Here is a 27,500-nt window from a genome sequence, read left to right on the forward strand (position 1 = left end):
AACTGACCCAGCCGAGGTTCGAACCAGCGACCTTCTTACTGTGAGGGGATTGTGCCACCCACTGCGCCACTAGGCTGCCCTAGAGTATAGAAATATATTTTTTTAAATAACAAAAAAAAAAAAAAATCAGCATTTTGATAATTTATAAAACTTTCTTTTTTTTAAAATTGTGTAAGCAAGAAAAAAATGACAAAATAAAATGAGATTTTTATTGTACTTTTTTTATTACAAAAACTTAAGTAAAAACGTACTATACAATACAAAATACACAATATATTATTTAGAATATAATTCAAACAATGTATGGGATATATTCAAATAACTTTTTAAAAAATTCAGAACAAAAAAGTGTATATATATATAAAAAATAAATAAATAAATAAAAATTAAAATTAAATTAAAAATCACAAAAATATAATATAAAAAATAAATAAATGATTAGCTGGATGACTAATAATAATTATTTTATTTAGATTGTTTAAGTTGTAAAATGTTAATACATTATAAACAATGCTCCTATTAAGACAAAAATCTGGAAAAATACGTTAACTATGAATTTTATTATTTAAAATTAAATTAAACCATTTTCCTGATATTTAATTTAAAAATACATTATATTTATATATATATATATATATATATATATATATATATATATATATATATATATATATATATATATATATATATATATATATATATATATATATATATATATATATATATATATATATATATATATATATATATATTATATTATATTTAGAATAAAATGTACATTGCAAATAAAACCACTGTGATATTACTGAATTCTTTTGTTAATATTGAAATAAATATAAATTATTAACTGGATGAATCATGCATCATTTAGAAAACATTTAAGTATTTATACAGAGCATTATATAAGCAGTGCTTCTGAATTGATGACATGCATACTGTAATATGCTGAGATACTTTAATGCATGCATATAAATAGCATCAAGTTTAGGATTGAATTTTTTATTGGAATGAACTGATTTATAGCCAGCGTTCAGAATCAAACATGAAGATATATTTTCTTGCAGCAGTGATTAAATGGCCTCGTCTTCGCTGTGCATAATGCAAACAGCATGCAGAACACTGTAAAAAATATCTGTTACTTCCATATTTCGTGATTCACAAGTGTTTATTTGTGGTGGTGAACTGCATTATGGGATGTTGATCTCTGCTCTGTCCACTTCTGATTATGAAAATTCAACTCTACAGTTTAGCAAACTGACTTTTGTTGACATTTTAGCAATAATATAATGTATGAGAAATAATATCTAGAGAAATAATTCTGTAGAATAACAGAAAATGCGCTGCAGTTTATTACAAGGTGTTTGTAGCGTATTTCCCAGAGATGGGTTGCGGCTGGAAGGGCATCCGCTGCTTAAAAACTTGCTGGATAAGTTGGCGGTTCATTCCGCTGTGGCGACCCCGGATTAATAAAGGGACTAAGTCGACAAGAAAATGAATGAATGAATGAATGTTTGTAGCGTAATATACAACACCAACACAAACAATATAGCACTGCAGACTATACACATGACTATAATGTCACTTTTCAAGGTTAAAAGTTGTTGGAGGAAAGAGCAAGATTCTACAAAGCAACTCAAAAGCAGAAATAAGCATGCATGGAACTTTAAATGCTGACTACAGTGTATTATGTTAAAAATGTGAATCATAATAAAGGCTAATATAATCATTAACTGTATGTGTATTATCTGTATTCTTTAAAGTGATTAGTTTCAGTTCATGTGAAAGTTCAATTATTCAGAGGCGACTAAAGCTTCTGTTAACTAAAAACATTCAAATCTGAGTGAAATAATGTCATGCAGTGATACATGTTTATGTCAAACTGAAGCACTTATTCTGAGCTGTACTTATTAACATAGATCACACCATGTCACAAATACGAAGACACTAAATGTGAAAGTGTGAAACTCTGAAACACCTGCTGTCAGATGATCAAACCTGCCCTCAACAACACAGAAGTGAAAGAGAGTCAAGGTGTGCTGAAGTACTGCGCTTCCTACACTCTATATGTGCATTTCACACACGCACGCACGCACGCACACACACACAGACACGCACACACACACGCACGCTCGCACGCACACACACACACACACACACACATGCACACACGCGCACAAACACACACACGCGCGCGCACACACACACACGCACACACACACACACGCGCACACACACACACACGCGCACACACACACACGCGCACACACACACACGCGCACACACACACACACGCGCACACACACACACGCGCACACACACACACGCGCACACACACACACACACACACACACACTTGTTTGGGAAACCAGAGCACCCAGAGGAAACCCACGCCAACACGGAGAGAACATGCAAACTCCACACAGAAATGCCAACTGGCCCAGCTGATACTTGAAGTTGCTGTGAGGCCACAGTGCTAACCGCTGATCCACCATGTCACCCATTTCTATACATATTCATCATAATATACTTTTATTTTATTTTTATAATTATAGTCCTAAAGCCGCATTTCCACTGCAAAACATTCAGACACGACTTGTGGCAGTCGCACAGGACATTCAGTTTTGTCGTGCACCATGGGAAGCTGATTCTCGCGGTGTCCGAAATAAAGGAGTGCAAAAGCAAGAGTCTTTATTCTCCGTGTGTTCACCATAGTTAAATGAACGAATGAATGAATGGATGAATGAATGAATGAATGAATGAATGGATGAATGAATAGATGGATGGATGGATGGATGGATGGATGGATGGATGGATGGATGGATGGATGGATGGATGGATGGATGGATGGATGGATGGATGGATGGATGGATGGATGGATGAATGAATTAATGAATACTAGAAACTCATCATAGACTGCTAAAAATTTTGGAGGGAATGTGGAGACGAGATTTAAAGTAAGAATATTTTTATTATTAATTTATGAATATATATATATATTTTTTTTTAAATAAAGACTTATTTCTGATTTTAAAAATTACGAAAAACTCCTATTTCTCATCTCATTTGCACAGACCTGCTGGGACAACACTGAAATAAATCACACTGGGTTGGCCGGTCGCATACGGTCTAGGAGTTCATTCATTCATTCATTCATTTTTTTTTCGGCTTAGTCTGGGGTTGCCACAGCGGAATGAACCGCCAACTTATCCATCAAGTTTTCGCAGCGGATTTCCTTCCAGCCGCAACCCATCACGGGGAAACCTCCATTCACACTCATATACAAACATACACTATAGACAATTCAGCTTACCCAATTCCCCTATAGCGCATGTGTTTGGACCGGGGGGTTGGCCGGAGCACCTGGAGGAAACCCACGACAACACGGGGAGAACATGCAAACTCCACACAGAAACGCCAACTGACCCAGCCAGAACTCGAACCAGCAACCTTTTTGCTATGAGGCGACAGCGCTACCCACTGCACCACCGCGTTCAAATATTTGAACAGATTCGCAGCACAAATCAGATCTGAATTTTCTGCATACAGAGATGATCATAACTCCACGCAGCTCCTAGACTACTCTCCATTTGAAATAAATGACTTCCGGTCTGTCGCTTGTCTTTTGTCATGTGCAGTGGAAAGGCGGCTTAACACAAGAATAACACAGAATTGCATTGAACTGTCCTTCTCAGACAAGCGGTCAAAAATAAATAAATTAATTAATTAATAAATAAACAGCAGATTTTGTTTCTGCCAAACTTGTAGTGTAAAAGTAAAATCCCGTAATATTGCACCTTTCAAGCACACTGTTAATGTGTAGTCGTTAACACTGCATGTTGTTCATTTAACATTCATTGGGAGTTGCTAACATTTGATACTGCATTATCTTCCATTGTGGATTTTACTGTGCAGCTAATCATTTTTGCTCAATATAAACAGTTGTACGAATAAATGCGATTATAAATTTGCATTATTACCCTCTGCAAGTTTATCAGATTTCAAAGCCTGACAATGAAAAAAAAGGCAGGAACGCCCAGAAAAACGTCTTTTTGAGCCAAAAGCGATCAATCACACTCATTGATCACAATCACAAAAAATCAGATAGTGCTGAATCTGCAGATTAAAGTCCAAATCTCTCCATTATCACAAAAGAACGACCATCTCCTGTTCAATATTCTACATTCTCTCATCTTGAGGAGCTTCAGGATTAATCATAAAACATCTGCACTCCACAGCAGGGCTTTCACTCATTGAACTGTGTGGCAAGCCACACTAGCTTAAAACGCTCACAGCTTTACTAGTCATAATCACATTTTACCAGGAAGAATTTAATCAGAGTGCTCTAATGCAGTTTTTGCTAATAATAACTATGTTTAGAGAGATCTATCATTAAATTCTTACAATTACTCTATAATTTAATTGTTATACTAATGTCTCCACTGATATTACATTCGTTTTTAATAACAGAGCTCTACCTTTGAATTTGTACTAGTTGGAAATGCCGTTCGAGAGCCCTCTAATTAATTTCTCACTAACAATTGCAATTAGAGAGCTCTTAAATTCAACTCTTACTAGCAAAAATAAAAATAGAGTAAAAATAGAGAGCTCTGATTACATTTTTACAAGTAAAATTGTCCAGCTCTTTAATTAATTTCTTACTTACTTTCCTAACCCTAACGATCACAGGGCTCAACAATAAGGACTGCCCTGGGGCCAGCGTGTGAGATGCTCGGGACAGCAGACAGGATCGTTACTGGCCCGATCGGGCCACTGATGCCCTGTCACTAAAATTTTATTTGCCTTTGACTATTTGTCATTTGCGTGCAAAAACAGTCAGAATGGAGAAACTGTTTGTGTTTTTCAGCCTTCAAATGCTACCTTCTCGGTTCCTCTTATCTGATTGGACGTTGTGAGCATGTTATTTTTTCGTAACAACCAGCGAAGAGACAGCAACATGGCGGCAACATCAAGTGATGATGCTAAAGGAAAACATTTGTTTCTTATGTCTTGGAAGCAGACATTTATGAGGGTACAACACGACTAAAAAAATGAAGTGATGTTTTGTACAGTTGGCCGTCAGTTTGGCAGGTCAGCCATCTTTTGTTTTGCAATAAAATACCTGCACATTTTGCAACTTTTGTTTGCGAAACACTTTGAATTTTGCTCATTATACATTTATTAATATTTTAAAAATATTTAAATTCTAGATTTACAAACATTTACAAAATGTTAAATAAATAATCTTTTGTTTAATCAATACTTTAAAATGGGGATATTTAAACGTCAGTTATGGGTGATGACCGCATGTCGCAGCTCTCCGCCAGAGAGAGCCTGAGAGACGGGCTGCAAACGCTGTTTGGATCATCTTTGTGCAGTGACGATGTTTATATTCATAAAAGGTCAGTCAAGTTAGCGTTAATGTGCATGAATTTAACGTTTTATTATTTAAAATTGTCATGCTGTAATAAAATAAACATGATTTTAAAAAATTAAATGATTGTAAAGCTATTTCATTTTATAAAAGAGTTATCATTAACTTCAAGTTAAACACAATAATAGTATATTCTGACATAAGTTTTTAATAAGACTTCAAACAATGACCATTTATGTCTGTGAAGTTATGCGCTCTGTACGGAACACTATTTTAGTCGTGTACGGAACACCGTTAATATTGTTAATAATATCATCTTCTATACACAAGCAAAGGCTGTACTTTTTCTATCTTTTCTCAAAAACTACTGGTCCAAAATACATCAATCAAGATTTGGTTTGTGCAACAGGTATTCCCCCAGAAAATGATCACACAAACATGCTTATCTGGCTTTCAATGGCGGAGGAGTGATCGTTTGAGTGCGCTGAAAAGCGAAAAGTGTACGGAACATGGTTGGTCTACGTTAATACATTTAAATACAAATGCATTACCTACTGAGAAGTGGACAGTTTCAAATGCAGCCAATGTGTTTGATTTACATAATAAATTTTAAAAAATTTTGTCTTACTAGCAAACAAATTTAACTATGAAAACTAGCGCTGGGGGTTTAACTTACAAAATATATATTTATGAAATGTTGTCTCACTAGCAAAAAAATAACTATGAAAAGTAAAGCTATGTGATTTATTTACAAATTTAATTAATTAATTTAAAAATTTAATTTTAAATTTGTTTAGGTTTCCTTACCAGCCAAAAATGTAATTATGAAAAGTAACGCTGGACTTTTAACGCTACGTCGGCTTGCCATACTGTACTGATGTACCCTAAGCAACGGTCATTCAGAGAAATTGCAAACTTTCCGTTGGAAGTGACGAGCCGGTCAACAATAACGGCGTGTTTTCGGACTCACCGATGCGACTGAAGCTCTCGGACAGAGTTCTCCGTAGTTTCTTCATTTTACCGATCTTCTGCACCGGTTGAGCTGCGGGCAGTAAATCACACATGTCGGCGTTCTGTCAGGATCTGCTGAGGGGCTTCTGGTTCTCCGAGACGCGCCTGAATAAAGATCCGTTGTGAGGAAAAAACTGTCCTTCAGAAGCAGATACTCATTCCCGAGGACTCAACACTGCACTAGCTGGACTAATGATCAGGTAATCCGCGGGTATGTGGAGAGAGGAACTTCTGCAGTGTCTACACGCCGCGCTTTTCTTCTGGAAATAAGCTGGATGTCATTTTTTGGGATTCTCTGCTTTCGCTTGGCGAGAGAGTGCGGATAAAGCGGAGTAAGTCCCGCCTCTTCGGGTTTTCTATTGGCAGTCGAGCTGACATCTCGTCTTTCATTGGCTGACTCAGCTGTCAGTCACATGTAGAGCCCCGCCTTACCTTATAATAAGAGGCAGGCGCGTTTGGACAATTGCAGACGGTCACATTTGTAGTTTTTAATGTCAGTGGTGTGAATCCTTTCATTTAGAAGAGCAAACTGCAACATTTACATTCAAGACTTATAGATTCAGTTTTAAATGTTTTTTGTCGTTCTGTATGGGTTGATTTAATACACAATGACATTTTATTTGTTGATTTTATTCTTTATTTTTAAACATTAACCTAATACAAGCAACATCTGTGTGTTTGCTATTCAGATAAAATGCAATACATTGATTAAAATGAATAATAAACACATAGCTAGACAAAAAATATAACTAATAGTTATCAATCTAAAAAACGTTGAGTTATTTATTTACCCCAATGATTGAGTTAAACATATTTGGTGCTTTGTTGGATTATTTTTAACCTTTTTTAGGTTATTTTTATTTTTTTATGCTTTTTTATTATTATTTTTTTTTTTACTTGTCTCTTTTATTCCTGTTTATCTAAAGCACTTTGAATTGCCACTGTGTATAAAATGTGCTATGTAAATGAACTTGCCTTGCCTATTTATTTAATAACTCAACCAGTTGGGTTAAAATTTGGAATTTTAACAGTCAACTGATTTAACTGACACAGAACAGCTGTAATACGCATGCGTGATGTTGCTTTTGAGTTATAACGTTTATTTAAGCTATAACACAATAATATTATAGTTATTTTTTATTAAATTACCTCTCTGTGTCCTGTTTTTTTATATCTGTACAATCCAAGACCATCTCTTAGAAGTGTTTGGATGTGGTGAATGTAGATTGTAAACACTGAGTGAAACCTGCTGCAGCTGCTGGACAGTCTACAGCACACAGAGCTCCATATTCTGCACGTGATTTTCTGCTTGCACAGTATATAACGGTCTGTATTTCTTTCTGTTTCTTCATTGTTTGCGATTCCTGATTTATTTTAACAAAGGTATCTGGAATTTAAAATGTAATGAAAATGATGCATTTTCAATAGTTTTGAAAACTGCATGTTGTTTATTTACACAGTCACAATTATAAAATAAATAGTAGTACTAGTAGCAATAGTGATAGCAGAATGGAAAAGATAAATAAAAATAACCCAATGCATTGGGTTAAAATAACCCATAGTTGGGAGGTTGCTATAATAACCTATAGTTCAGTTATATGTTGGGGTATTTTTAACCCAACTATTTTAACAGAGTATATAAATAAATTATATAATAATAATAATCTGACAATATTTGCTAATAATATATGTTTTTCCTCTAATATTATTTCATGCTTCAGGGACTCGTCTGTCCCTGGAGTGTCACAGGAATCATGCTCTCCACTCCTCTATGATCACCACAGCAGCTGCTCAGGATACGGCCTGGTCCAGGATTATGGAAACCTTGGGATCATCTTGTCGCTGGCCTTGGATCGAATCACAGGCGCTACATAGTCTAAGGGTCTCGGGATGAGTATACCCAGGTGGAAATGGAGAATAAAGAGAATAATTAGCGTAGCTGCTGTTCATAGTGTATATAAATGAAACCTGTGTGGAACCCGCTAAGTGATGCACTGAGTGTCTGCTTTACTAAACAGATTTTCCAACTGTTCTCTACAGATTTTACTATCCAGTCAGCACAGATGAGCTCTGGACTTGACCGCTATCAGATTATGACAGTAAGGCAGTTTGTGAACAGGTTTTGTGTTGGTCAGATGTGTTTGCGCAGCAGGAATCAGCAGAAGTGTGTGTGTGTGTGTGTGTGTGTGTGTGTGTGTGTGTGTGTGTGTTATGAGATTTGCTTTGACAGTGAACTTGATTAAGGATTGTTTACATTAGACCGGACTGTCCTGTAGAATCTCATCTCCTCCTCCACGTTCAGCAGTTTCCTCCAGACATGCTTTAAATAATATAACAATCTCTCCTCATGTTACACTCCAAATCAAACGACGTCTGGTTTTATATTTGATGAAAGAACTGGAGCCTGATTTAGTGTATTTTGATGACATTATTTTGTGCTTTAAAATGCTTCCTTACCTTTAAAACTTCACTATTTTATTTATTTAATACTTTAAATTGTATTCTGATGATATCATAAGATTAATATGTGCCATAAAGTGCTTTCTGTTTCATTTTTTTTACATTTAATACTTCATTCACTTTTAATTAATGATCAAAAATCCTTAAAATAAAGCATGAATATTATTTCTGTTATTCTATTAATTCAGTTTTAGTTACATTATTCAGTCATAACACACTGTAAACAATGCAGGATTCACACAATTCCTTCATGATGTCCCGACACATGATAGATTACGTTAACTTAACAAATTCAAGTGGATTGGACACTGGATTGATTCGCTGTGGCGACCCCTAATAAATAAAGGACTAAACCGAAGGAAAATGAATAAATGAAATTCAATCCAAAGAGTGAACATCTTAAACAATAACAGTGCATTTATACAGGAGAAAGAGTAAAATATTAATTTCTTGAAAAACTCTCAACTAAAATCTGATCAGGTCTGCTGCCTAACTTAGTTTATTAATCTCTTTATCATGAATCCATAGCTGTTTTCCTGCTAAATAAATTCAAGTAAATGTTATATACCACAGTATCATCTGATATATGCAAGTGTAATGTAATGTGTATTTATATAGTGCATTTATTGTGCATAGCCATACACCCAAAGCGCTTCCCAATGATGAGGGGGGTCTCTCCACACCACCACCAGTGTGCAGCTCCGCTTGGATGGTGCGACGGCAGCCACAGGACAACGACGACAGTGCGCTTACCACACACCAGCTGGTGGAGGAGTGGAGAGACAGTGATAGAGCCAATTCAGAGGATGGGGTATCAGGAGACCCCGGATAGTGTATCAAGTATTACTTGAAAGTATTAAAGCATTTTATAATTTCATGATATCTTTAAATAAATGATAAATAAAGAACTGCTAAAGGAAAATGAATTACTGAATGAAGTTCAAGCCAAAGAGTGACAATTTCAAGTCAGTTTAACACACTGAGATCATGTTTAAATGAGAAACCGCCACAATGGCGTTAATATAATGTGAAGAAAACATTCGTAAATGAGCAGTTTTTTGTATTTTGTGATTCACTTTTCTTTATTTGCTAAGTTTATTTCTGAACAAATGTTGAGAGGATCACGTGTTTATGATTGCTTGCAGCCGGTCCCGCATTATCCAATTCATGATTCACCAATCAGACGATTCCTAAGCCACTATAAATACCCTCAGTTCCATATCACAGCCATCTTCGTTTTGAAGAATCCCCCCTTCCTCCCCTACTCCTCCTCCTGTCCTAGATGGGTGGCACGGTGGCCCAGTGGTTAGCACTGTTGCCTCACAACAAGAACGTCACTGGTTCTAGTGTTTACCAAGCCAGACGTCGTTTCTGTGTGTATTTTACACATTCTACCCCATGTTCATGTGGGTTTTCCCCAGGTTCCTTCCACCGTCCAAAAACATGCAACTTAAGTGAATTGACTAATCCAAATCAGCACCATAGACATGCTCCTAATCAGTAGTTATCTCTTAAAGGGTCAGGAAACACCAGAACACATGTGTTGAGCTGTTGACAGTGGTATGTGTGTCCCACACTGCTATAAACACTATTAGGACACCTATATTTCACTGAAAAGTGTAAATTGGTTGTTTTTGCGTTATTTCAAGCAAATTCGTACTTCCGGTTTGAAACGAATTTTTGAAGCTGCGTCACGGTCATGAGATAATAGCGTGTATTCCAGCGTGCAGACTGAGCGTCTGTGCCAGAGTGAGTCTTATTACGTCTTACAGTGTGCTGCATTAATGCATGAGTAAAGCTTGGTTCAAACCAATCAGCGCGCTCTATTGTGCAACTTCATTAATATTCATCACTGTCACAGTGTTTAGACGACAGAGACGCCACGTTGTGTTGGCAAAACAAGCGTGAAGTGTTGCTTTTATAGTTTGCTGCAGTGAAGTTTTGTTTTCATTTTCTCTCTGTGAGAGCTCAGCTGGATCACGTGTGGATTAACAGTGTACGCGACGCGCGACAACAATAACTTACGTGTCTAAGGAGGATTATTGTTTACCTGAGAGCTGTTCTCATCTGCAAACGCTGAGATCCGGATTCGCTTGTAGTATTCTCTTCATAAAGACTCTAGTTGCTGGTGATTGTCCTGTCTCTACACATTTGGTAAGTGAGCGAGCAGTGCTCTTTGTTTATTCAGTTTGTTCGTATCGAACTAAGTTAACTATTGCACCGAGTGTAAACATGTTAGCACCACAACCAAACTTTAACCTCGTGTAGGATTTCCACCGCATTTTGTGACCGGAATAACACACGCGGCTTTCTGACACTACCTGCCGTGTGCATCTAAGTTTCCGGGAAATGCGGAGGGTTTTTTTCTCTCATTCGCCGTGCGGTGTCAAACATTGCATGAAAAATACACACTTAGAGCAGATCCTCGAATCAAATATCTCGTTTTGTCGCAATCACTATCTGCTCATTAGCTACTACAGCAGGGGAGTCCTCCAGAGCTACCTGAGCTCAATTTCCACTCTCGCCTTGCAAACGGGAGGGAGCCCCGGGCTCGAGGATCTTATATGCTCAGGGCTCTCTCCTGGGACAGCATGCCAAACAACAGCTGAGTGTGAGCTCTTGAATTCCACAACCATACACACATTATACTAATGGTAGAACGGATCAGACCATTTTTTGAATCAGCCAAAAAGGGGAGAAATATGTAATTTGCTTTCCGTTTATTACACAAACAGCACTGCAAGACATTTTTGGTTGTAACAAACAGAACTTAGAACCTGTCATTTTAATAAAAATAAAATGAAGAAATGATCAGCGGAATAAAAATAAATAGTAAAATATTCAGTGAAGTGAAAAATTCACTGTTACTACTGTTGCTGATAACATTAAATGTAGAAATCTAACATCATAATTTGTACAACCCATATTTATTTTTAGTCTCATTTTCAGTTATTCACTCATAAAACTTCATGTTTCATTGCTAGATGATCATTTTTCGATTATTAAGTGGTCTATTTTTGATGTTTGCATCAAGTTAAATGCATATGACAGTGATTTTAATCTTCACCATAAACATCATCTAACTACAAGCTGTTATCCCAGTACTTCTGTGTTATTTGACTGTTTGTTAACTTAAAAGTAAGTCAGAAAAAAATGTATTTCTACTTTTGAATTGCTTTATAAGATCTCGATCTTTCTACCAACAACCTTTAACCTTAAAATATTTTGAAGAGTGACTTTATAGTCGTGTGTAATAGTGTGCAGTGCTATATAGTCTGTGTTGGTGTTGAAACCGTATAATAACCTGCAGCACATTTTCTGTTATTTTACAGACTTTTTTCTCCAGATATTAACTGTTATACATTATATTATGACTAAAATGTCAGTAAAAAAGTCACGTTGTTAAACTGTAGAGTTGAATTGTCATCATCAGAAGTGGACACAGCAGAGATCAACATCCCATAATGCAAATAAACCCTTGTGAATCACAGAAGCTGTTGATAACCAGGTATCTTTTACAGTGTGCTACACTCATCTTTCTCATTCTGTTCAGCATTTGTGTTTAATCGCAGCTGATGAACGAGAGCAAACTCTAAATGATCATCTGCATCTCCCTGCAGGATTCTGTGCCTTTGCACTCTAATGAGCGAAGCGGGACTCATCCGCAGCAGCGCTTGTCTATTGTAAACGCTGAACGTCTGCGCTGCAGAACAGGTGGCATCAAATAAGACGCACAAAAACAAAATCACCTGGAGAAGAACAATTTTCCACTCTGTGCAAATGAATTGAGCTATTAAACAGCACACGCTGCCGGAAGATCCATCAAGTGTGTGTGCTGCAGCTCGCGGCTTTTAATATGGAGGACGTGAAACTGAATCCTCCGGGCGCTGGAAACAGGAACATCGGCGGATGTGATGCGAATTTCACTCGAATCATCAGCGCATGCGGTTTCATTTCAACCAAGCTGGATGTTTCTTTAAAAGTAGAAGCTTGTTTTATTTATTAGGACATTTCAATAGGAACACATTGTGTATATATACAAATGTAGAAGTCATTCACAAAAGCCAAAGAGAGATTTAAAAAGACTTTACAATCATAACTCAATCACAAAAATGAAGATTCAGTGAACATTTCAAACCTTTTCCTAACTCTAATCATCATTTGCTAAGCTCTAATGCTGCTTTACTTGTATCTGGATTATCCTTTTATTATTTCATGCAAGTCAGTTGCAGAATTTTGTCCTTATAATGACAGAAAGGCAACGCAGGAATTCACAAAAGCATCATAACATCTTCAATTCTCTTCATAGGCTATATTAGAAGTAATTGTAATGTCTTGTGTGAACAAAGAGCTCATTTCTTAGTCTCACCATATAGTTCTTAAAGGGACAGTTCACCCAATAACGAACATTCTGTTATCATTTAGTCGATTTGTTCTTCTGTTGAACACATTATGGAATAAATAAACAGCTATTGACTTGCATAGTACTTATTTTGTTCCTACTATGGATGTCATTCACTTCATACATTTTCTTTTCGGCGTACTCCCTTTATTAATTAGGGGACGCCACAGCGGGATGAACCGCCAACTTGTCCAACATATGTTTTGCACAGCGGATGCCCTTCCAGCCGCAACCCATCTCTGGGAAACTATGGATTTCAATAGCTGCTTTTTCCCCAGCATTCTTCAAAATATCTTGTTTTATGTTCAACAGAGGACATAACTTCATAAAAGTCCAATATTTGACCCATAATTAATTCATAAAAGTGTGAGAAAATGTTCATTGCGGGGAGAACTGTCCCTTTTAACTTAAACGAATTGAATATATGGCAATTTACACTGGCAATAAATTATTAATTCAATGTTGGGTCAAATATGGACAAACATAACTGTTTATATTTAATTTGATAAAATAACCCAGCATTTACTTTGTCTGTGTTTCACCCACCATTGGGTCAATACAACCCATTGTATTACCATTATTCAGAGTGTATTTAGTAAGGCTGAATGTGTAGTTTTGAGAGATATCAGAGAATAAAATTTGGGTCAAATTCTCTCAAAAGACTGAAAGAGAGAGTTCACATCATGTGGACAACTGTAATGGAAATGTAAAAAATGCTGGGTTGTCTTAACTCTACATTGGGTCAAATATGGACAAACCCAAATGTAATTAAGTGCAGTTTAAAAAATTTTACCCCAACAGTTTAGTCTGTCCATATTTGACCCAACATTAAAATTCATAAAAGTGAGCAAATGTTCATTTTTGGGTGAACTGACCCTTTAAATCCAATTTTAATTGAATGAATTGAGCATACTGCAGTTTACACTCTTAAAAATGCCAGTTTGTATTAACCCAATGCTGGGAAAAATATGGACAAACCCAACATTTTAAATTTAATTAAAAAACATTTCGGCATTTCTTTATCCCTATTTTATCCAAAAGTATTTTAATACAACCCAGCATTATTTCGAGTGTATACAGTTAGTTTAATGTGTAGTTTTGAGAGTTATTAGAAAATAAAAGAAAGTGTGATGTGATTTTAAAAGACTGAAAGAGAGAGTTCACATCATGTGGACAACTGTTATGGAAATGTAAAAAATGCTGGGTTGTATTAACTCATCATTGGGTCAAATATGGACAAACCCAAATGTAATTAAATGCAATTTTTAAAATGAACCCGAATGGTTTAATTTGTGCATATTTGACCCAACATTAAAATTCATAAAAGTGTGAGCAAAAGTTCATTTTTGGGTGAACTGACCCTTTAAATCCAATTTTAATTAAATATACAGCAATTTACACTCTTAGAAAATACCAGTTTGTATTAACCCAATGCTGGGTCAAATATGGACAAACCCAGCAGTTTAAATTTAATAAAATAAATAACAGCATTCTCTTTGTCTCTGTTGTATCCAACATTATGAATTTATAGAACCCAGCATTATTTACAGTGTATTTAGTAAGTGTGAATGTGTTACAGGACAGTTGAGGGTCATTAGAAAATAAAAGTTGGGTCAAATTCTCTAGGAAAGTATAATGTGATTTCAGAAAAAGAGAGCTCACATCATGTGGACAACTGTTATGGCAATTTAAGAAATGCTGGGTTGTATTAACTCAACATTTAAGTTTGTCCATATTTGACCCAATGTTATGTAAATGTAATGTTAAAAATAAGCCCAATGGTTGGATTTGACCATATTTTGGCCCAATAGAGTGTAGTATTAATTAAATTATTGATCATTATGAATTGCTCTTGTGCAATAAAAGGCTGATTAAAGATTTGTGTACTTTGAGAGCGAGTAAATGACAGATTTACCATTTATTTAGGTGAACTACACTGCATAAAAGGCTCATCTTACTTGGATTTTTGGTCTTGTTTCTAGTCCAAATATCCATAAAGTCTCAAATCAAGAAGCATTTTCTAGACAAGCAAAAACAATTGTGTTTTAAGACAAAACGAATCAAAATAAAGTGATTTTTCCTTAAAACAAGCAAGAAAATCTGCCGATCGGAGAAGAAAAATACTCTTGTTTTTCGTTTTGACATAAGATTATTCAGCTTTCCCTATTGGCAGATTATTTTGCATGTTTTAAGTGAAAACTCGCTTCATTTTGACTCATTATTTCTGAAAACTACACAATATGTTTTGCTTGTCTAGAAAATGCTTTTTGATTTCAGACTTTTTCATAATTGGACTAGAAAAAAGCCAAAGAAAAGCATTTTTTTGCAGCTTACTACTTAAATTGTCCATCAGAAACACAAAAACACAAAATAATAACTCACATTCTAACAGCCTCTTTGGCCATTTTCATTAGTTGCACCTTCAGAGTAATGCTACTAAAGAAAACAAGTGTGCAAATCAGAGCAGAGAGAGAGAGATAACTAACCAATGGAAGAGTTAACAAGGTAATCTGGAAATGGGCTGCCATCCAGCTCCATCTAATCTAAAGTGATCTGATGTGTCTCAAAAGAGCAAAGCGAAGCATCTGAAGTGATTCCTGTGCTGCTGCTGGATGTGGAAACACTCGCTTTTCACTCGTTCTCGAACTTGCTGTATGGATGATCGGAGTCTGGGATGAGTCCTAGAAAAAAAAGACAGAAATATAAAACATGTCATTAAAACTATTAGAAAATAATACACAACCTGGATGGTGACGTGGTTTTGCTGTTACACCTCAGAAGTGCATCATTTTCTAATAATTAAACGGACTGGAGTGCATTATTCTGATTATATTACAGTTCCCATAGCTAAATCCATATGTAATAAAATTGCTGTCATAAATATTCTGTATAAATAAAACTCACGCATCTGTAATTATAAAAACATAAAGGATAATGGAGCATACTCGTAATTTTACGAGGGTACAATTCCAAAATCTGGGATTAGAACAGACACGGATACGACTTTTTCCAAATTTACGATGGGTGTACTTTACAAACACCAAATACTGTTTCACAGCAGACACGAAGACCTGATTACGAGTGCAAATCAAACAGCGTCACTCCACTGTTTGTAAAGTACAACTATCGTATATTTATCCGTCATATACAAAGAGACAGAGAAAATGTCGTATCTGTGTCTGTTCTAATCCCAGATTTTGAAATTGTACCCTCATAAAATTACAAGTACGCTCCGTTTTCCTTTACGTTTTTATAGTTACAGATGTGTAAGTTTTATTTACACACAAAATATTTATGACAGCGATTTCATTCCATAAATCCACTGTGGAGATGTTGTGTTTGATTAGTCAGGTGTGTCTTTCTCAAGCGTCTCCTGTGTGTACAGGCCCGGATTGGCTAATCGGGAGGACCGGGAGAATTCCTGTTGGGCCGGTCCGTTTTTTGACCGCGAGGGCCGGTGTCCCTAGCTCCAGAATCTGTTGCTCTCAGCAGTCACACTTTTTTAATTTATTTATTTATTTACTTGACCACAGCTTTTTTATTCATTATTTCACCGCAGCTCTGCTCTTTTTATCTATTTTTTATTTATTATTATACCGCAGCTCTGCTCTTTTTATCTATTTTATCTATCTTTTTATCTAGACGCAGCCTGCAGGTTAATGATGATATACATGAGCCACTAAACTATAATCAGCTGTTGTGTTTCAGTGGATAGCTCGTTAGTTTGTGACGCGGTAAACCTGGGTTTGATCCTCGTCTGAGTAATTTATTTATTTATTTATTTTCATTGTTAAGACATATAAGACTGTTAGGGTTGTTGAACATTTGAAGTTCAAAGCAGCTGTTTTCTCAAAAAAAGACGTGATAGTGTCATTAGAAACTGATTTGGAAATGACCTTATTTTAATATAGTCAGTCGTGAACTGAGGTGGGCCGGTCTGAGGCTTGAAACTCCAGGGCTGAAAAGGAGTCCCACTCCGGCCCTGTGTGTGTAGCACTAGTGTCCTCCACATCTCCTCCTCCTGTTGTGTCCTGATGTGATGTTTGACTGTTGTTGCTGTGAAAATGATTCAGCGCAGTGATATTGAGCTGTAATGCGCTCAAAACCTGCCGGAACTACTTTAGCTGTGCATTTATCTGACAATTACCAAACACCATAGAGTGCTCATCAGCCAATCAGAATCAAGCGTTCAACAGATTCAATTTTAAGTCATATGAGTGAACAATCGTTAAATAAAATGGACAGAATTGTGAGATGAAGTTGTTCTTTTTTAATTCTGCAGCAAAGACTATCTATTCTCCTCACGGGTGTGTGTGCTGTGTTTGTTTGCGCAGGGCAGATGGTGAGGAAAAGCCTCCTGTTGGTCTGGAGGTGCAGCAGGTTTTGGAGGACGTGAGCTGGTTTAAGCGGCGACCGCAGTTTATGCATGACCTTGTGTTGATTCAGACACGAACACCGCTGAGAGACGCTTCTGACTCAGACATGCGTCAAAACTAACAGACATGTTTATGCACTGGAAATAAGGGCATCTACTATGCGAAAATCACTTTAATAAGAGGTTTAAACACAGTTGTGTGGTAAGAGTGTGTGACTATAGCCAGCTTTTAATAATTAACATTAATTAATTGTATTTTTATTATCAGCCTTGATCAATGAAACACTTTGATTGGCATTCTCCCTTTGTACGTGTCATAAGAGGGGGAAAGCCCCGCCCACTCTCCATCTCATTAGCATAAGCAGCAGCCCTAAGTGAGAAGCAGCCGTCTGTCCATTAGCCATTAGAGTGTTTGAGCTGCTGAAGATGATGTCAGCATAGACTAAGAGGATTATAGATGTGGAGTTTTAGATGAACAGCGACAGGAGCAACTGATACAAGCATGAAGCACACACTCACACTGAAGAACACACGCACACCTGACCAGCACGGACAACACACACACTGCTGTTTTACATCTGCCACTATGCTGACGCACAGGTGTCTGTTGCTCCGCCTACTCCTGAAAAGAGCACAATCTCATTTGCATTTAAAGCAACAGTCACCAAAACGCAACAATTAGGTCTAATGGTCAGTTTCAGAGCGCTAGAAAACATTATCTGTGGCTATTTTGAGAATATTCCTATATTTAGACTATAGAGATGAGTATATTTTGATCACACAAGCCCACTTTTACAATGCTACACGCGTCTATTTTATGATTAATGAAACTTTACACTTTTATTAATATCTATTAGGGATGCCACGGTTCTCAATATAATTTTGAACTGTACGGTACGACTTCCACGGTTCAGTATGCGCTTGTGAATTGCGGTTTTCTCGGTTTTGCTTTAAATATATTATGTGTGTTTTATATCTCCCCGAATTGACTGTGTGTGCCTGTAAATAGATGAGCTGAGATGAGGAAACTCCTCCCCGCGAGTAAATATCCAATCACTGTGGTCTAAAGTTAGGGGGCGCTTGACCATCATCATTCCACACTTTATCATGGCGAGCAGCGGTGAAGAGAGGCTGAGGCGACAGTACAAGGAAAAGCCGGCGAAGTGAGACAACAGTACGAGAAAGCGTCGGCGTCTTTCAAATCTGCGGTGTGAGGACATTTTGGTTTTGCCAGTAAGTATAAAGCCAATAAAAGAAAAAACATTGAACAAAAAATAACCGTGTGCAGCATTGATTTACAGGTATGACCATGACTGCACATCTGCAGCGCATCACCCAGCAATATCACTGTCTGAAGCAGGAGAGCAGAGAAGCGAATAACGTCCTCCAAACAGCAACAATCCCTCACTGAATCCTTCAAGCAAACAAACCCAACTGGCTCCGAGAGACACATAAAATAACAGAGGCAGTGCGGGTGATTACTGCTGAAGATTTGCAGCCGTTTTGGGTGATTGGAGATGTGGGCTTCTGTCATCTTATAAAAGCACTCGATCCGCGTTACAGACTGCAGTCTCGCATGTTTTCAGCACCGAGATAATGAAGATGTTTATTTATGTTTACTGAAGGACAAATATGTTTATTTGTAATGGCCAAATCATCTTTATTAACTCCACATGTGTGTTTATTCTCAAAGTGCAGGATTTCATGTGTTCTCCAGTTTGTACATGGGCTACAGCAGCTGTGAGATTTCAGTGCTCATTTATTATACAATACTCTAGGAACTACTGCACTTTTCTTGACTTTTAAGTAAAACAAAATGAGTATTGCAATAAATCCTTTTTATTTTTATCTCCTTAACTTCTTACTGTTCCTATTGCCTATAGAATAACAAAAAACACACGTGTCAAGCCATGAAAACTGAACCGAACCGAAAACCGTGTTAAAAAACCGGGCTATGTATTGAACCAAGAGTTAACTGTATTGTTGCATCCCTAATATCTATATTCTGATCACACACACCAATCTATACACTTATTAATATTTATATTAAAACCTAAACACTAAAAACTGAACTACACTGTTCCAGTTACTATGACCATTTATGTGAAGCTGCTTTGACACAATCTACATTGTAAAAGCGCTATATAAAGCTGAATTTAATTGAATTGAATTATATTCTTTATTATCTATATTCAGTTTTTCTTTGTTCTACATTTTATTAACTTCTCGTTGTGGTAATATTCAGAATTTCTGTTTTTAGTTTTCCACCTTTCTTTTTCAGCTCGTTCAACAGAAACTAACAGGTATAAAGCGTCAGACGGGTGGTTTGCCTCACGCTTGATTAAGTCTGAGCTAATTAGCACTCGCTGGAGAGCTGAGAAGAACTGTAATTTATGTGCTGTTGAAGCCCCAGATCTGGTCCCAGAGCAAAGAGGTGAAATGTGAATGTATTTTACAGATCCTGCGGCGCCAGAGAAAGAGAGAGAACGAGGGAAAGAGAGTACAAGAGATAGAAAGAACAAGAGAACGGGGTCACGAGAGCTGCAGCATTCACAGAGACGGACAAAACACACACACACACACACACACACACACACACACACACACACACACTCGACCTTCAGAAAAAAATACTAGCAAAGCTGGACGGAGTGACTGAGCTGAGGATGAACAAAGAAACTGATCTGAACGAGAGAAAACGAGAGAGCGCTTGTATTTAAAGAAGAGAGGAATCATTGAAAACAGGCTGTTGAATTATTAGAAAATAAAGCACACGTGAGGTGGTGAAGCGGAGTGACATAGGGTTTGCATTATTATTATTATTTTTAATTAGCATCACATTCAAAAATACAGTCATATTCATTATACACGATGGATGATTGACTGGAAAAATGATGGATTGGATGGACAATAGATGTGATTGAATGGATAACTAATTGGATAAATGATTGATTGGTTCGGATGATTAATTGGATTGGATTGGATGGATGGATGGATCGGATGATTACTTGGATACATGATTGGATTGGATGGATGGATGATTGATTGATTGATTGATTGATTGATTGATAAATTGGGATGGATGATTGATTGGATGGATGATTAATGGGATGGATGGATGGATAGATAATTGATTGGGATGGATGACTAATTGGATGGATGGATGGATGGATAGATGATTGATTGGATGGATGGATGGATGGATGGATGATTAATTGGATGGATGGACAAATGGTTGGATGGATGATTGATTGGATGGATAGATGGAAGACAGATGATTGATTGGATGGACGGACGGATGGATGGACAGAAGATTAATTGAATTGGTCGAATGAATGGATGATTGACTGGACGGATGAAGAATTAATTGGATTAGATAGATGGATGGATGGATGAATGATTGATTGGATAAATGGATTGATGGATGATTTATTGTATGGATGGATGATTGATTAAATGGATGGTTGGATGAATGGATGGATGGATGATTGTATGGATGTATTATTGATGGGACTGGATGGATGATTGATTGGATTGGATGGATGGAGGTTTGATTGGATGGATGGATGGATGGATGAAGGACTGATTGGATTAGGTGGAAGGATGATTAATTGAATGGATGATTGATTGGATGGGATTACTGATTGGATGGGATGACTGATTGGGTAATTGGATGGATGGATGATTAATTGGATTGAATGGATGGATGGAGCGAGGTTTGATTGGATGGATGGATGGATGAAGGACTGATTGGATTGAATGGATGGATGATTGTATGGATGTATGATTGATGGATTGGACGGATGGATGATTGGATGGTTAGATGGAAAATTTGGGAGAAATGCGGATGGATGGATGGATGGATGGATATGGGATCGATGGATATGTAATTGTGATGTAAGATTTTGTCTCTGTTTGTGCGTTTGCATTAACTTTGTATGTAATTCCACATGTTTTTCTGCAAATATCTGTGTAAACAAACACACTTTCCCCCCATAACAGCACTGACAGTTCTGCAGTAGGGATTTAAAAAAATCACATTTTCTTTATGCACATTGTAATGTTTATTAGATAATGTTTGTGGTAATGTTAACATGTTCTTGTAGTGTTTTGCTCTTATTTCTTCTAAATTTCCACGATTTGCTGCAGACTAAAACTGACTACAGTGAACTTTACTTATTCTGTACAAAATAAAAGTCCTTGAGGTCTCTGTCTAAGTGTGTGGTGATGCTGCTGTATTATGACTGATGGTTTCTGGGTCGCGTCCTCATCGGCTCAGCTGTGTGTGTGTCCTGTAGTGAACTGTGCATGTCCTTTGGTGGTGGTGGGGTGGTGGGTGTGTGTGTGTGTGTGTGTGTGTGTGTGTGTGTGTGTGTGTGTGTGTGTGTGTGTGAGTATCCTATACTGAATGAATGTGTGTGTGTCCTGTGGTGAAGTGTGTGTCCTATGGTGAAGCGAGTGTGTGTCAGTCCGTGTGTGTGTGTGTGTGTGTGTGTGTGTGTGTCAGTATGATGGATGGAGGTCTCCTCAGTGTTTTTCCTGCTCTCAGCAGTTTGTACATCAGGGAACGAGTGTCTCTGACCTGCTGCTCACACACACTCACACACACTGCTGTTTGCCCTCCAAAGGACGTCCACTGTGTGCGATTCTGCCCGTTTATCACATGCTTAAATGTACATAAACAGCAGCAGGGTTTAAAACCAACACCACTGAAAATAAATATTGACCAATTAGCCTGTAATTTTAATTAATTAAAAGCATGCATTGTTTGTTAACCAAACTGTTTGTTTTTAAAGCACTGGTCAGTTTTAAAGAGTATTGAACATTAATACATTTTTCCTTTAGAATGATGTGCAGAGAGCAATGAGTATTCAGATATTAATAAAACAGTAGGAAAGTTTGGTGTATGTGATAAGATTATAGATATTAATAAAAGCTATAGCAGGGTTCAACGCTAAAGATTGACCGGCGGACTGATGCAGCAGCATCGGTAATGTAGTCGATGTACTGGTCTGTTGTGGTAAAGAAGTAGCTGAGCCGAAAGGCAAAGCTCTCGATTTACCGGTCAATCTACGTTTCTCCTCTAACCTATGGTAATGAGCTTTGGGTCTTGACTGAAAGGACAAGATCTTGGATACAAGCGGCTGAAATGAGTTTCCTTCGCAGGGTGGCAGGGCGCACTCTTATGGATAAAGAAATTCTAAAACTTCAGTCAAAGCAGGGTGAATCGGCCTTCAGCTACTAACAGCGCCCCCTGCTGCTGGAATCAGCTACCAGAAATGATCAGATGTGCTCCAATATTAGGCACATTCACATCAAGACTGAACACACATCTGTTTATCTGTGCCTTTACAGAATGAGCACTGTGCTACATCCCACAGATCACACTATTGTGTCTTTCTTTTATTTTTCATTCTTTTAAAACCTGTTCAACACATTTTATATAGTTATTAATGGTTTTTATTATTTTAATCATTTATCATATTATTTAATCATATTTGTTTTCTTCTTTCTTTTATTCCTGTTTATGTAAAGCACTTTGAATTACCATTGTGTGCTATAGAAATAAACTTGCCTTGAGTTAAAATAAAAATCGACTCATTTAAAAAGATGCAATAAAGTAAATGCTGATGCAATACTAATGCTTTTGCCTGTAGTGTCCTGCATTGGTGCTAATAATAATAATAATTTTTAAGCCTCCTCTAAGTGATTTAATTCAGAAAGATTGAAAGTAGAGTCAGTCTAATATAACATGCATGTGCTGTTTTCTGTGTTGCACAGATAATTGTTCTTGAATAATGAACTGGAAGGACATGCAGGTTGTGCATCTGGTAAAGCCTTATACATAATAGGTCTAATTCATAAATAATTATGGTTTAGTCTGAGTAATTAGCACCAACATTTAAATGATTAAAGAATTAAGAAGCTGGTTATGTTCACACAGTGTGTTTAAACCCCTTATAAATGTGATTTCTGCATAATAGCTCCCCTTTAATATCACACATTTATAATCTTCACAGAGGAGCTGCATTGATCGGGTGGTGTTGCACAAAACAGTCGATAACTAGAAAACGCTGCTGAATCAAGCATTACTGAGAGCAACACAATGAAGAAGATCAATACACGTGACAGAACGAGAGGAGAAAACAACTCTATATGATGAATCACAACACAATATTACACCAAAACAAATAGTTGAAGATGTATTAGTGACGTTAACTCAACGATGACAATAAGACGTTCTGCAGAGTTGATGCAGAAGCACTATAAAAGATAAATCTGAGTCTCAGCCATGATTATAGGGCCAATTATTGAGGTGCAAAGCCAGCAGTGATGAACAAACCTCTGAAAAATCATCTTCAAAACCTTCTGTACTGAAGGCTTCTGCTGGTTATTGTTAACAGTGCATACAGTATATGTACACAGCTCTTTAAAGGTTTGTGGTCATAAGATTAACATGAAAACTTATTTATCAAGAATGCACAAAACTTTATTAAATTAAGACATTAATAAAATGACAATTTTTTTTTGATCTTTGCTCATTAGCTAAAATAATAAAAATAATTATCAGTATTGTTATTACACAACAACAACAATAATAAGTATATTAAAAACAGAAATATCAACATAATAATAAGTCATAATAATCAATAAGAATAAGCATAATAAGTAATGATATTAATGATAATATTAATATTAATAATAATAGTAATAATAATAGTAATTATAATAACAACAATATTAAGTATATTAATAAACAAAAATATCATTGTAACAATAAGTAACAATAATAATAAGTAATAATAATATTATTATTAATAATAATAATAATAATAATAATAATATGCATAAGCAATAAGAAGAAGAAATAAAAAGAATAATAATAATAGTAATAAGTAATGATAATAATGATAATAATAATAATAATAATAATAAAAATTATAATAGTAATGATTAGTAATAAAAAGTATTAAGTACATTAATATACAGAAATATCATCATAACAATAATTAATAATAATAATAATAATAATTATAATAATAATAATAATAATAATAATAATAATAATAATAACAAGTAATAATAATAATAAAGTTATAATTAAAAAAATAATAATAATAATAAGCAATATTAATAATGAAAATAATAATAATGATAATAATAATAAGCAATAATAATAATACTGATAATAATAATAATAATAATAAGTAATAATACTGATGATAATAATAATAATAATAAGTAAAAACAACAAGTAATAATAATAATAATATTATTATTAATATTAAACTTATTATATATAATAATAATAATAATATATATATAATATATTAATAATATATTATATATTATATATAATAATAATAATAATAATAATAAGTAAAAACAATAATATAATAATATCATAATAATAATAATATTATTAATATTAAACTTTTCTTGACCACAAAATAATAATAATAATAATAATAATAATAATAATAAATGTTTCTTTATTACCAAATCAATAAATTAGAATTTACATCATAGGAATTAATTTAAATTTTCTACACATTCAGGTGAAATATGTTTTAATTTGTAATAAATGTGTATTTCTGTCCAAACACTGTAGTTTTGACCAAATAAATCCATCATTTCTGTCCAATGATAAACATAAGACGTTCATAATTTGCAGCGTATACTTTTAATTTGCTAAGAACAATTTTAGATTTATCTTTTATCTCTTTTTCTAGGAGAAAAGAAGTTGAAAAAGCTGTACAACATACAGCAGAAATAATCAAAAATGACTGAGATTTGCTGATGATGTTTATGTCGCTATGTCCCTCATACAGTGGCATTGGTAGTATGTGATGAATGGAATTTTTTCTGACTCGAGTGTTTGTGTAAAATGTCATCTTGAGCAGATACTAATGAATATTATGCCGAGTTTAGACTGCATGACTTTAGCCCTGATATTGACTTAGCGACAGGTTTTGACGTGCCGACAAATGCCTGAAATCTCAGGCAAATCGGTGCTCATTCATACGAGAAACAATCACACAGTGTGATATCAAAGATGCGAACTGAGAATATCATCGTGAGTTCTGATGGAAAAAAGCATCGTTTAAGCAAAAACACAACCAGGTAAAAAAAGAAACGTTTGAAGAAATTGCTAATTCCCTTCAAAAGCCCGGTAAGCAAAATAAGTGCATTTTAACCCCACTAAAGGCTTCTTTCTCATTATGTAGTTTACAACAAAATATATGCTATGTGACCACACGTTGTTTCCATGTCACTTCTTGCAGTTTTCAGACCGAGATGACGCTGTCTGCAATTGTTCCTATTGTAAAGTCATGCAGTGTGAAACTCCCTGTTCCAATCCATCCTGCATTGTGAACACAGCAGAGATGGAACGCTAGCCCAGATAGTCATGCAGTGTAAAAACATCTGTGACGCTACTACTTTAAAAATCTTGAACTCGGCATTAATAATGTTAATTATTCTATGTTAAGCTGCTTTGACACAATCTACATTGTAATCGCGCTATAGAAATAAAGATGATTGAATTAATAAAAGCAGAGCAGCACTCACCATACTTCTTGCGGATTTCGTCATGCTTGGTTTTCCTCTCCACTCTCCTGCAAAATACACACACATCACATTCATTATGCAGATTCCTGACACAACACACTGAAATTCTGTGAAACAAGCAATTAAAACAAAAAATTAATTTAAATACATTTTTTTTTAAAAGTTGAACTTTTGATTTATTTTTGCTTTAAGGATCAGTTGCAGTTAATGGTCAAATGAATACATATGTTAATTAAATGTTAATTTTAATGTTTATTCTTGATAATCACCTTTGATGTTTTGCCAAATTATCTTTTTTAATTAGTTGGTATTAATGCCAATTTAGTTTTAGAGAAATACTACGGTAATACTTGTTTAGTTTATTTAGTTTTTTTAATTTAGTACTAATACTAATATATTAATAGTAGCAGCATACTAACAGCATAGAAGTAAAATAAAACATGTTAATTTTCGTGAAGAAATTCTTCTAACAAAAAAGGTTGCATTTTTTGGTTTCCTTTGCTACAATAACCAAACATTTAATAGTCATTAAGAATAAAACAAAACCATATTAAAAGTAAACAATAGTACTGTCCATATATGTGCCTGATTGGTTTTAATGTGTTGGATTTCAAAATAAAAGTTGTGAGGTAAAACTTGTGATCTGCAGTATTAATAATAATTATAATAATAATAATAATTATTATTATTATTATTATTATTATTATTATTAATATTATATAAAGCAAATTTAAAACTTAATTCTCAATTAAAGTCAGCTTTATTAGCCCTCCTTTGATTTTTTTTCTTTTTAAAATATTTTTAAAAAGGAAATTTTCACAGAATGTCTCTGAAAAAAAAAGTCTTGTTTTATTTCGGCTAGAATAAAAGCAGTTTTTAATAATAATAAAAAAAACATTTTAAGGTCAATATTATTAGCCCCTCTAAGCCATTTTATTTTTCAATAGTCTACGTGGTGCGCACCAGGCGAAAGTATAAATCCAGTTTGAAACAGAAATTGGGGGGAAAAAACAGGAGACTAAAATTCAGAGGGTAATAATTCTGACTTCAACTATGTATTATAAAAACACTACAGCATGATTTTTAAATGTTTTAAAATGAGCTTCTCTTGCTCACCAAGGTAGCATTTATTTGATCACAAATACAAAACATATTGTAAAAACACTGTTTAAAAGCAGTTCATAATTTAATTTAATAATTTATTCCAGTGATTTTAAAGATGAATTTTCAGCTTTATTACTCCAGTCTTCGGTCACAGGATCTTTCAGAAATCACTCTATTATTATTATTATTATTATTAATAATTATTA

At 35.3% G+C, this 27,500-nt stretch overlaps 2 protein-coding genes and 1 long non-coding RNA gene across 8 annotated transcripts in view; 1 reads left to right on the forward strand and 2 right to left on the reverse strand.

The window, feature by feature from the left end:
* The window catches only part of cdk14 (cyclin dependent kinase 14), a 236,291-nt gene extending 229,609 nt beyond the window's left edge, over positions 1-6,682 (reverse strand). For all 6 annotated transcript variants that reach the window (XR_015510595.1, XR_015510594.1, NM_001430898.3 and 3 more), the window contains 1 exon segment: positions 6,342-6,682. Coding sequence is in view for 4 of the 6 variants with exons in the window: in NM_001430898.3 (NP_001417827.1) it covers positions 6,342-6,435 (94 nt within the window). In the remaining 2 variants the exon portion in view is untranslated.
* Positions 6,222-15,120, forward strand: LOC141378098 (uncharacterized). Its single transcript, XR_015512273.1, has 6 exons — positions 6,222-6,714; positions 7,571-7,708; positions 8,104-8,286; positions 8,423-8,481; positions 12,175-12,350; positions 12,463-15,120. It is a non-coding gene; the product is annotated as an uncharacterized LOC141378098 (long non-coding RNA).
* Positions 12,814-27,500, reverse strand: part of LOC101886260 (pituitary tumor-transforming gene 1 protein-interacting protein) — a 26,671-nt gene continuing 11,984 nt past the window's right edge. The window contains exons 6-7 of the mRNA XM_087288279.1: positions 26,191-26,237; positions 12,814-15,925 (exon numbers count right to left, since the gene is read on the reverse strand). Of these exons, the coding sequence (XP_087144405.1) occupies positions 15,876-15,925; positions 26,191-26,237 (97 nt within the window). The 3' untranslated portion in view covers positions 12,814-15,875. The remainder of the gene's footprint in view (positions 15,926-26,190; positions 26,238-27,500) is intronic.

The sequence above is a fragment of the Danio rerio genome, chromosome 16 (genome assembly GCF_052040795.2).
Source record: "Danio rerio strain M-AB ecotype USA chromosome 16, GRCz13ab, whole genome shotgun sequence".
NCBI classification, from domain to species: Eukaryota; Metazoa; Chordata; class Actinopteri; order Cypriniformes; family Danionidae; genus Danio; species Danio rerio.